At 33.6% G+C, this 12986-nt stretch overlaps 1 protein-coding gene across 2 annotated transcripts in view; it reads left to right on the forward strand.

Annotated features, from left to right (window-relative positions):
• Positions 1–12986, forward strand: part of NEXN (nexilin F-actin binding protein) — a 40884-nt gene that overhangs the window by 12008 nt on the left and 15890 nt on the right. Inside the window, exons 2-6 of one of the 2 annotated variants that reach the window (XM_070746187.1) lie at positions 3348–3432; positions 4952–5030; positions 6537–6685; positions 9725–9769; positions 12763–12960. In XM_070746187.1, the coding sequence (XP_070602288.1) occupies positions 3406–3432; positions 4952–5030; positions 6537–6685; positions 9725–9769; positions 12763–12960 (498 nt within the window). In that variant the 5' untranslated portion in view covers positions 3348–3405. The remainder of the gene's footprint in view (positions 1–3347; positions 3433–4951; positions 5031–6536; positions 6686–9724; positions 9770–12762; positions 12961–12986) is intronic. The other variant, XM_070746188.1, reaches the window with a different exon arrangement.

A 12986-nucleotide genomic window follows, 5' to 3' on the forward strand; every position in this document is an offset into this window, starting at 1 on the left:
TGAAATCCGCGATGGGGAATTTATCGACTGATAGTACTTATTTAAGTATTTATATTGTAACTGTTTGGTAAGTTTTCATTGTTTTAAGTGTTTATAAACCCTTCCCACACAGTATTTATTTTAGATACAGTATTTAAATACAGTATGTACAATTTTAGATATATATTTTTTTTAAAAAACCTGCCGATCGAGTTCGGCGGGCTGTTTAAATCTGCCGACCAAATTCCTCATAAACCCACGATGAAGTGAAGCCGCAGTAGGTGAAGCGCGGTATAGCGAGGGACTACTGTACTCAACAAGGAGCAAAATAGTTATTCACTTTTGGGGTCATGGCAGGGGTGGGTTTCTACTGGTGCGCTAGGAGGCGCTGTTCCAGTAACAGCCTGCAGATTGCGCCATTTGCATGCAACTGCTCCAGTGACCTCTTTGCCAGTCTGTCAGGCGGTGCCATCCTTTAAAAAAAAAAAAAATTGGCACTTTTTGCTTCTTGCGCATGCACAGAAGTAAAATCTCACGAGGGGATACTTGTGCGCATGAGATTTCCATTATTTTTTTGTTTCCTGCGCATGAACGGAAGCAAAATTGTGCGACTGGGCACAGGCACACCTGAATTTCTAGGAACTTGCCCCTGGGTTGCAGGTTTTCTTTTTGTATGCTTGAAAGCTTTATTTGACTTTCTTTAAAGTAGAGTAAGATTTTGTAAACGAACATGGGGAAATATTTTTCTACTAAGCAGTTTCATGAAAGGAATGGCACAAACTCAAGGATCAGAAAAAAATATACAAAAAATAGGAATTGAAATGCTGCCTGAATGACTGAGTTCACATACCACAGCAGTCAGCCATTGCACCTGTTCGTGTAACATGCTGCCCATTTTGCCTACTTATTTTTAACCATTAATAGTTCTTTTGTGTTTATTACCCTTATCCAATAATGGCCCTCCTGTATTAATCAATAAGCTTAATTTTAGGGAAAGCAAGTAGCTATGCCTGGGCCCAGACTAAGAAGGCAATTTGTGTTTCTCGTTAACCAGGCAGCTTGGCTTAGTATATCAAGTGCTTATGAAACAGTTTAGATTTCAATTTTGCCATAAAATAAGAGCTGTTTTATATTTATTATAAGATAAGTTAAGAAAGCTGCTGTAATTCCACTTTCATAGTAAGGTTCCTGTTTACTGATATATATTAAGGGCAGGGGTGGGCTACTGCCCGGATGAGGTGGAACTCAGTGGGGTAGTGAAAATGAAGCCCCCTCTCAGAACACCCAATTTGCACTGAAAGATGTTGAAGAAAATGCAGGGTGTCCTGGATAAACCATGCCCACAGTGTGGTAGTAAAAAATTTGGTAGCCTTTCACTGATTAAGGGCATTCACTTTCAACAAATTCAACTGTATGCTAAATTATTTGCACGTGTTGTGGTGGGGCGCAGCTTGGGGGTGATGGGTGGGGTGGGATGGAGCGGAATGGGGGATGGGTGGGCCACGGGACAGGCATCTTACCTGACACTTGTAGCTCCATTGCGTTCCTCAGTGTTGTGTCTAGGGCAGCTGGACACAACACTGAAGATATTATGTAGTGAATTGCTTGGTACCATTTCTTTAAGCAGCTGTATTTGTTAATGTTTTGATCACAGTGTTGCAGAATTACAATTTGTTCTAATGGGTTCATAAACTTTCATTACTGTAAATGGAGGTAAATGGTGCTAAAGTTCAGTAATTTTGATCAGTTTCTAAACCACTTATTTTCATTAATCTGCATCCATATTACAGTACTAAGTTGGTTGTAACAGCCAACATTGTTTTAGTAATCTGCAGATTGCTGATGATCAGTTACTGTTTTTTTACTGTATTAGGAGGAACAGCAGAATGTATATTTTTCTTTATTCCTTTATTTTTTTGTCTTTCTTCCTTCCTACTATCTTTCTTTCTTTCTTCCTTTTTCCTTTCCTCCCTCTTTCTTTTTCTTTCTACCATCTTTCTTCCCCCCTCCTTTCTTTTTCTGTCTTTGTTCCTTCCTATCATCTTTCTTTCTTTCTTTCTTTCTTTCTTTCTTTCTTTCTTTCTTTCTTTCTGTCTTTCTTCCTTCCTAAGAGCCCCTGCCCCACTCCACTCTGCTCCACCCAACTTGTCACCCCCAAACTGCGTCCTTGTGAGGGCAAGAAATTAACAACTTCTTGCAGTGAGAAGTGTTTCTTTATATTGCAAGCATTTTTTCCCCTAAAGAGACCAACTGAGAGACACATGGAGCTGTTAAACCCAGACGCAGTTTGGGGGTGACAGGTCGAGTGGGGTGGAGTGCAGCAGGGCGGGGGCTCTTAGGAAGGAAGACAGACAGAAAGATAGTAGGAAGGAAGAAAGACAGACAGAAAGAAAGATGGTAGGGAGACAGAAAAAGAAAAGAGGGAGGGAAGAAGTAAAGAAAAGGGAAAGAAAAAAGATGGTAGTAAGGAAGATAGACAAAAAGAGAGGGAGGGAAGAAGTAAAGAAAAAGGAAAGGAAGGGAGGGAAGAAGAATTCTCAGTTCATTAATGTCTTGGTTTTCTCTAACTTGTTTCAATAAGACTTCTAATGAAAGTGTAAATAATAGTGGTGATTGAAGACACCCTTGTCTGAGCCCTTTATTTATATTAACTTTTTCCATTGTTTCTCAATTTAACAATATCTTCCCTGTTTGGTTTGAATATATTGTCTTAATAATTTTAGTAAATTTTCCTCCAAATTTCATATCTAATTGCGTATTAAGAAATTGCAAATTCAAGTTATCAAAAGCTTTTTGTGCATCAGCCAAAATTAGAGCCAATTGTTTATCTTGGTGGGCTGCATAATAGTATAATGCATTTAATATAATTCTCATATTGTAGACACAAGAATTATATTAAATGCACCATTAATAAGCAGTGTCATCTAAAGAGACCCAGAGATGTCTTCTGTATCACAGCATCTACCTTCTGGAATGAGGTCCCTTGAGATCTAGATGACTTTCCACATGGTGTTTAGGAAGCTGTCAAAATCCTAGTTACAGGATGCTCCCAGGCTTTGGGGCAGGGTGATGGTTGATCTCCTACTAGACAGGTTGGTTTGGTTTACTGCATATGCTTGTTTTTGGGCTGCTTACAATCTGTCTTTTGTCTTTTTAAAATTATAAGCCTCCCAGATTGTAGAGATTAACAAAAAAAATAAGTTTTTGCAGCCCATATATGGAAGATCTTACCTGCCCAACTCAAACCAATGTTATTTTTATAGTATCTGTAGGACCCTGCATCTAGTTTGACTTCTGATGGTTCCATTCTTTAAATTGTTAGAAAACTTTTTAAAAACAAATATATATATTGTTTATGTCTTGTATAGGTAAAACAGAAGAAGGACATTTTTGCAGACATTTCTTACTGGATTACAGAAAGGAATCATGACTGACGTCGCACAGAAGACAGAGGTACGTATAAAATCCAAAAGGAAAGTACTTATAAAGCAATTTTGCTGTTTCTCTATAATCTCAAAATAATGTAACAAAGCTTAGAGTTCACCAAGCAATACTGAGAAATAATGTTTATGCAGATTAAAATTAAAATGTTTAAACTAGTAGTTTTTTTTAATGAATGCTTAATAGAATTTGTCCACACAATATTAATTAAATTAAATTTTAATTCAGTTCTTAATCTGTAGTGTATTAGTGTTAACAAGCCTGAATGCTATGTTCAAAGGCATTTTGTTGATTTAGAGAAAATATACAAGTAAAGATGCTGGAGTTGTGAAATATTTTCAAAATATAAAACTGAAGGCTAGTTGCTAAATGTGGAAGTAAAGTATGTAGGAGAATAAGTGGATAATAATAAATAGTTCATTACTGAGTTGAAGATAGATAAGGATACTTTGCCTGGGTTTAGTGTATTTATAGACAAACGTACAAGAAATGCTTGCAATAACTTTACAAGTGTGTTGACTGAGGCCATGAATGTGTGTATACCACAGTATGAAGTCAATCTTTTGTTGCTAGCTGTGAATATGAATGATTTCCAGTAAATATTAGACTATGATGCAACAGAGAACTTATCTAATAATCATCAAAGATTAAGACATTTTGATTTGATAAGGAAAATTGAGCAAATAATTATAAATTATACATACTGTATATGGTAAAAACTGAGGCAAGTTGATAAAGTAATAGACCTTGTCAGAATGTTTGGAAAATGGACGAAAATGTAGAAATGCTGGTAAAAGGTTGGTGGATAGTGTGAGATCTGTTTAAGGAATGAATGTTTGCTGCAAATTGGATGGGATCCTCTAAAAGAAGTGAAAAGTTTAAAATACCAAAAGCAATATATGAAGCAATGCAGGGAATGGTGGAAGCAATCATGGCTTGTAGAACTCGGGAGAAATTAAACAATATTGGCAAAACTCCTTTAGGCAAGTTGATACATTTTTTTGTCTGATATCTTTAATTTCTTTTGCCCACTATTTCTGCTTCTCTTTCATTTACATAATATTGCTTTCATAAAAATGGAAGTGCTAGATACAGCATGCATCTACGTATCTAACACGCTGTGCAATGTATCTTCATTTGCCTCTGTCATCCTTTCCTGATCTTTGCCTTTTCTACATCTTCACTAAGATTCTGCTTTCTTCATCTAAACCTATACAAAAGTCCTATGTGCCCAAACTTCGAAAAGGTGATATAAAGGATAAATTTGAAGCCATGCAGAAAACAAGGGAAGAAAAAAATCAGAGACGAACAAAAGAAGAAAAGCAAAGAAGAAGAGAACAATATATTAGAGAGAAAGAATGGAACAGGCGAAAGCAGGAGGTCATTTCCTTTGCAATTATTATTTGTTTCTCTTGGTTTGATTTCAGTTATACTACAATGGTGCTATAAAAATATATATTTGAATCTTATATAAAAATGTACCAGAGTTTTTAAGACTGTCTGCATTAATATCTTTGATCCATCTGAATAGATGAAAGAACTTCTTGCTTCTGATGATGAAGAAGAAAACTCTTCTAAAGTAGAGAAAGCCTATGTTCCAAAACTAATAGGTAAGGGAAATTTTATAAGTCTTGGCCTCTGTTATCAATGCTTTAGTATCATACTGTACATTGTCTTAAACATTCCACTTGTGTACTATTACCAACATTGAAGCAAAGGGCCACTGCCCATCTGATAATGTCTTTAGTAGTAATATATCAATGTATGTATTTTGGATGGAGAGATAAATGGATAGATAATATAATGGCAAGTTACCTTGCTGCTGTCCCATTTTAGGATGAAAAGATAATAGTGACTCAAGATAATCCATATGGCTTCCATGCCTAAAGCAGGATTAGAATTTAAACCCTTAGCTTCTGGTCCCAGTGCTTCAAACTTTACCAGTCTGGAGCCACTTTATTGTCGAGGGTGTGTTTTCAAGTGATTTGATTACTATAGTAGCAGTGCTGAGTTGCTCCTGGTTGGGACCAGTTCTTAGAACTGGTAGTGCTGGCAGCAGGATGCTTTGCCCACCTTTTTGGGACCCTCCAATCATTTTTCTGGGACACATACGAACCCGTAGCCAAAATATTTACAACTCACTACTGCATAGCAGGCACAGACTGTTGCAACATCCCTTCTGACAAGTATAAGATACTAGTCTAATTTGACAACAGTAATTTAATAACTGCCAGTTTCCCCATTAATTCTCCTCACAAGAAGCTGCAGGGAAGGATGCAAAGGGTGATCACGTAATCTTGAAGCACTGCAACAGTCAAAAATGCAAGCCGGTTGCCAAGCATTAGATCACAATTATAATTGCAGAGGTGGTGTGATTCGCCATCTTGTTTTTCACTTCTGCACATGAGCAGAAGCTGTTTTGTGGCATTGTGCATGCACAAGTGGAGCGCATCTTGCATGTAGCCATATGGTGCAGGAGGAAGTGAAACGGCAGCAAGTTAGAACTCACCCCAGATAAGTACCCTTTGCAACTTCGCAAGTACTGTTTGCAACACCATTGCAACTTCAAACAGTTGCTGAAGAAATGGTAAGCAAGGACTATTTGTACAACGTATTTTGCTCCAGTTGAAGCTTTCTAGTTGTTTACATGTTTCAGAACTAATTTAAAGTGCTGGTGTCTAAAATTACTCTACACACATGTGTATCTGTAGAAACTCTACTACTTCATAACTCTTAAACATCTTTCAATTAAAAAAAATTAAGGTAGCTGAAACACACCTATTTTGCAAACTCTTGGCAGTTTTTAACTGTAAACCATATTCACAATAGCTCGATCTCAATTGTGAGATTTGAGCTACAGGGCTTAGGTAACTACTTCATTGTAGGAAAAATGTACATAAAATGCTCCTAGATTTTATGGATTCATGTGTAATTTTTACTATGGGCATTATAATGTCTTCTTTGAAATCTGGATTATTTCTTTATTGCTTCAAATGTCTCTTTTTGGGTAGATCAGAAAATAATAAAATATTAATATTTTAATATTTCCTACATGAATCAGAAAATAGAGCCAGAGGTGTATTGGAAGCATTCATTTTTGTTTTGCTTACTCATAGGAACTGTCAAAGGAAAGTTTGCAGAAATGGAAAAGCAGAGGCAAGAAGAAGAAAAGAAAAGGATGGAAGAGGAGAGGCAGCGAAGAATTGAACAAGATTCGATAGAAAAAAGAAAAATTCAGAGGGAACTGGCCAAAAAAGCTCATGAAGTATGTTTATTGAACTTGGTAAAATATGCTTCATATATAAAAAAAATAGCCATGCAAATTTGGATAGGGTTAGTATTATTCAATTGTAGTTTCAAAGGAAAGCCTTCAAGTTGTACTGTATATGAAATGATTTTTTTAACTATTAGTGTTGCACTGTATGTGTAAATATTTTTAACAGTTATGTCTCTTTTCTTATCCATGTCTCATAATCCAGGAAGCAAATATTAAAAGAGCAACTTAATATTTAAGTTGTTAGCATATTACTTTTATTGATCTGACACTCCTGCAGTTTTTCTAGTTGGAATAGATGTGATTTCTCTTTGCCAATAAAATAGCTAATTTCCAGAAGGGACTTAGCTTCAATGAAAATTCTTGCAGAAAGGAGTAGAATTAAATTTTACCCAGTCTAACTACAGCTTCTGGTGCTGTATCCATGATCTGTTCAATGTTTTTTTTTCCATAGAGCACATACTCCATATATTCTTCTAGCAGGATAGCCCCTTTGGTCAAACTTCCCTCAAAAGTACCGTAGATATCTTGTGCCTAATGTTAAATTGATAAATGTTACTTTTCAAAAGGTCTTTGTCCTAAGATCATGCTATTATCTTCTCAAGGGAATGCCAATATGATACCTAAGTAAAAACATAAATCTGGTAATTGATTGTTACCAACTGTATGTTTCTTAACGTAAGATATAGCACTATATTATTAAAGACATAAAATGTTATCGCTAAGCCAAATATCTAAAATTCAAGGTTGGGAAAGCAAAATAACATTTCCTTGTATTGAAAGTTGCCAGTGAGATACATAGGTTGGATTTATAAGCATAATGTGGTTTGAATTTTGTATTAGTGAATTATGTTGATTATATTGATAATGGCTTATTCAGCAAATCATTAAAAACATGAGACTGCAGACGTTGAGAAAAATGAGGTAAGGTGTTTCTGGTTTTCTTTGAACAAAAAATAACCATACTTTTTATTGGGATACAAATATTAAGAAGCAAAATATAATACTATAAATGAAACTTGTGTTTATAGTATCTGTGCAAATTATTACTATTTAAAAATTTTTAAAGTAACAAGTTTCAACTTAAAGACCATCCTGAGACTGAAGTTTTGTACTAAAATTCCTTTTTAAAAAATATGGAATAAAATATACCAAAATGATTATGTTGTAAACTAATTTTTATACTGAGAGTGATGATTGTGTCTGGGATCATATGTAATAACTAGAAATTAAATAGCACTAGATATTTCAGTATCCTTTGTCAGGATAAAAACATTGTTCAGTAAGTTATTTTTAGATTACCTTTATAATATGTGCACTGAATTTTTCTTCCACACAAACAATATATTTAGCTGTATAATTGTATAATTAAATGTTACTAAGAAACCACAGAAATACTTCAACTATATGTAGCTTTAGCAACTAGAAGACTGACGGCAGAAAAAGACCTAACTAACCCTTCATACTTCTGCTATTAGCACTAAGGAGTCACATATACATAAAACAAGGAGGACAATGCATTAAATTTAAATCATTTGGCATTTTCATTTCATGATAGATAATGCAACAAAGTTTCTGCCTTTGGAATATACTTGTTTTATAGTATATTTATATTCATTGCTGTAGAGTAGACCAAAACTAAATTTAATAGTTTTAAATATTATTACTGTATACATAATGATGCTAATCAACAGTTGTATAATTCAGTAGTACTTATATGAGATTAGCATAGTTGTTGCTAATTAAAACCTAGGAAAATTCATTTCTAATTAAGATATCATATGCCATGATTTTACATTAATTGATAAAATTAATGTTAACTAATGCTAAACCAAGTAATAGAGAAGAGAAAATAAATACAAGGGTATTAAAAGATAACCCCAAAAGATTAAAACTAAAAAGGTCCAGAAAATTACAGTATGTTACAAAAATAAACAGCTCCAAAAAATTTGACCACGTTGTTTAAAAGGTTTTTTCCCCCTCCTTTGTCAAAGTACAGTAGTTCAAATTTGACTAAGTACATATATCAACAGTCTACTGTCACAAATCAGTTAAAATCAGTCAAAATACTGTAGAACAAGACCAACTTGTTTTACATGTGACTCAGTTTATATAATATGCAATATCCATATCTGTATTTGAACTGACACCATATCATTGAAATTATTTGCTGGTGGAATTCAACAAAATGAAGAAAAGACTAGTTTTAGGTATTAATTTCCAAAGGAAAAATTGTACTGAAAAAACACATCGATTGGGATATCTATCTATCTATCTATCTATCTATCTATCTATCTATCTATCTATCTATCTATCTATCTATCTATCTATCTATCTATCTATCGATCGATGTATATTTTGTATGAACAAAATATACCCCAATCATGCTTTCCTAGTCTACAATGGATTTTCAGATCATAAGGTCAGGAGAAAAGGGATGCTATTCTTTGCAATAAAGATAACCCAGTTAAATTTATTGTCAAGTTTCTGCAGTATGTGGTTTTCAGAGTTCAGCAACTATTATGAAAATTCATCATGGCCACCATTGCCAAACTCTGCACTACAGTATGCGGGGGACATTACAGCAAACTCACAAGGCACCATAGCATACTAAGAATTACTAGAAGTGCCACGGATCGAGAAACTTTGGGAATCTGCGAACCAGGAGCTTGCCAATCTTTTTCTTTTTGCTACTGACCATGATTTTAAAAATGGGCCCACAGTCCAAAGCTGGTAGACTCTGTTCATCTTGATAGTTTACAAGCTGTTCAGTTTTGTTTTATAGAAGTAGGAGGAATGAAAATATTATCTATTTGTTGAATTTTTTTCCTGAAAGCATGAGTTGTATACAAATCAATATATAAATATACATCAAGTGTATTTATTGAAAGCAGAAGTGCATTGCATTAGCACTTTTCAGTATCACATTTTGAAACTTGCTTATTCAGATTCAAGAATATTTTATGCTTTTTTAACGGTGAAGGGAAAGGAATAAAAGTAACAATATTGTGTAAAATTCTTATTTAATAGATTGATGAACAGTTAAACAATTCGGGAACTGAATCAACATCAGAGGTAATCAGACTTTTTTTACAACACAACATTCACCTATTTCTGAATCTCGTAATTACCATAATAATGAATCTGTTCAAAAGCACTCTGTGTCAAGTAAAATTTTGGGAAGGCACAAGATCACAGTTGAGAACAGTGTGAACACAATTACTTGCGGCCGAATTTTGTTTCAGCTTTATAAAATGACCTTTGTGGTTCTCAGTTATTAGTTAGTGAATACTCTGTTTACCAAATTTGTTTTCTGATTGATGTTCTTCTTTATATCTACTTTGATCAAATTTTGCAATGTGTTTTAGCTAAAAGTGAGCAACATTTTGACACTAAGTGCAATACAGATTGTGGACTACATGCAATACACACATTTATTCAAATTTTACTGTGGCTTGCTGAAAAGTCACATTTAGCTATGTTACATACATATTTAAATAGGCTATAGTGAGTTCAAGTTCAAAATGTCTGATTCAATAAATACACTAAACTAAAATTAAGCAAATATGATTTTAGGTGATCTCTCACTCATCTACTGTGTATATATATATAAATATACCATTCACTTACTGGGTTCACACTGAGTACTACAGCATAATGTGGTTTGCTGGGCTTGGATATAGCAAGTTGTAAAAGACAGCCACTGTGTTTGTAAATCAAAGGTTATGCATCAAAATATCTACTTTAGCAAACTAGAGCAAGTAATGATCCAGCCACACTGTCATAAACCACTCTACCTTAGAAACAGAATATGTATATCTACTGTAAATGTAAGATGGATGAATGGCTGAAACTGTGGTTAGTAAAAAATAGCATTAGACTTAATGCATGTGATACTATTAGTCATACTATAAGGGATTAGTGTTATTCTTGTTATTACTTATAGTTATTCTTATATTATCTTGATTGCAGCTTTAGATGGCATAGACACACAGAGACACACAGAGTATAATTCTCATCTACCATGTATTTACAGGCAATTTACCAATTCAAATAATACAACTGTTAGTCATCTCTTAATAGCCGGATTCAGTGCCACATTCATTGTTACAGACGTGCTTCATTACTTATAATAGCATAATTATGATACAATGTAATTTTAAAGCAGTGTGCATAAACATTTTTAATTTTTTTTCATAGCCAAATGATATTCAACTGAAGAAAGTTTTTAATCCACACAAGTTAACTACTTGTGTAATTAAGCAATTATTGTACGCATTTCTTTAACTGAAATTTTTGATATTTACAAATTGAATTTCAATAATTCTTGAAATCCTTATAACTTGCCTTTAACAGAGTTTTTTAAAATGTAAATTCATCCAATCAATTGTCTACTATTTGAACAATTAGCAATTAGATGATTCTAGTCAATGTTTGAATGGGTTGTTGGGTTTTTTTGGAAGATATTTTGAATTACATGGTGTACTTGCATTATAAAACTAATGAAGCTGACATTATATTTATCTTTAAATTTCAAATAATTATTATTGAATTTTTAATTCCTGATTACAGGTATTATAGTGTGACATAATTTTAAATATACATTGTACTTCAGTTTACATAATTAATTTCTGATCAAATTATTTATGGTTTGGATAAGCATAATTGTGTTGAAGTGTTAAATATCCAAAAATGTAAATAATTTGATCTGTAATACTACCAGTATAAAACAGAAATATTTATATAATATTTAGATTAAAAGAGTAATGTTTTAAAATAGCATGTTTCGGTAGCAGACAATGGAACTTCCATATGCTTACAGTCAATATTCTCTACATTACAGCTGAATGGGGTATCCAACACAAGATTTTTCCATGCCTTTTATTTATTAGCCATCAGTATGTATTCATGAACAACTTAATATGGCTTTGGCTTTATTTACAGGGAACGGAGATCTTAGCAAGAACAGAGATGGCAAAAGGAAAGACTTAAATGAAAGCAATATTTTACATAACACATTAAATAGGATTGTTGGATGATCTTTTCTCTTGAGCAATAATATTGTAATAAATTTTTTTGGTACCGAGTGCGATAGAGCTCTGGCAATATATTGAAATATTTATACATATTCTGGTATAATTCTATATGTATTCCACATAAATTAAAGTGATAGGAGTAACCTTACTACATAATATCCAATTAATATGGCATTTCTATATATTATTTTATTTAAAAGCATATTTAATCTAAAGCATTTTGATGGGCACTGGCTTTTTTAAATTGAAGAGCATATTTCATTATTTTAAATCTAGCTCTGCTTTTAAATCTTGTAATAGTAGTTAAATCTGTATGTAAGATGGCTTAATCAAGTAGTCTCAGTGCTAAATTACATATTCAATTTTTTTCAGATTCTTTTTATAGGTCAATGTTGAAAAAAAGAGCATAGGACCTAGTATTTTATTTTAAACAAAGTTTTCTTGTATACAACATAATTTTTAAGGATTGAAGTAATTACGATTCCTATTTTCCAAATAAGCAGGGCATATTATATGGTATTTAAAATATTCAGTAGACCTTATGGTAATTGTGATGTAGTGTTGCTAGTAGTTTCAAGTTAATTTACTGGGTATCTTTTAGTCAACTACTCTTCTTTTCAGTCCCTCATAAAAAAGTTTCTATCATGACCAAACTTTCATACAGATCATGTGTTGATATTCCCTTCCACATAGGTGGTTCCATTTTTGAAGCTCTTTTTAGGGATGCAGAGAACTTGGGGGAGGGGGGGAGGAAGGGAAATGTTTATTGGACTGATATCCTTTCTGATATTCAATACAACAGACTGGATTGTCTGAGTCAAATTGTGTACAGTGCAAATTTCTACATGGGAAGAGCAGCTTCCTTTGATGTCTGGCTATCCAAAGGTTATCTGTTACTGGAATTTCTACGCAGTCACAGCTTTTGTCTAGTCACTCTTTAAAAATTGAACATTGTGTGGAAAGCAAATTATTCACAGGCATTGGCAACCACACTGTTCAAATGTTCATTGAAATCTTTGTTTTTAACAACAGGAAGGTGACGAGTCACTACTAGTGACTGTAGTTCCTGCCAAAGCTAACAAATCACCTGGAAGGATGAAAATAAGTTTTGAGGACCGAGAGAGAGAAAGAGAAGAACAAGAAAGAAGAAAGATTGAAGAAGAAAAGCGACTGAGATATGAGCAGGAAAAGGAAGCTCTAAAGGAAGCCAAATATTTTTCTCCAGATTTGGTAAGCTAATTGACACATAAAACTGC

The sequence above is a fragment of the Erythrolamprus reginae genome, chromosome 3 (genome assembly GCF_031021105.1).
Source record: "Erythrolamprus reginae isolate rEryReg1 chromosome 3, rEryReg1.hap1, whole genome shotgun sequence".
Lineage (NCBI taxonomy): Eukaryota > Metazoa > Chordata > Lepidosauria > Squamata > Dipsadidae > Erythrolamprus > Erythrolamprus reginae.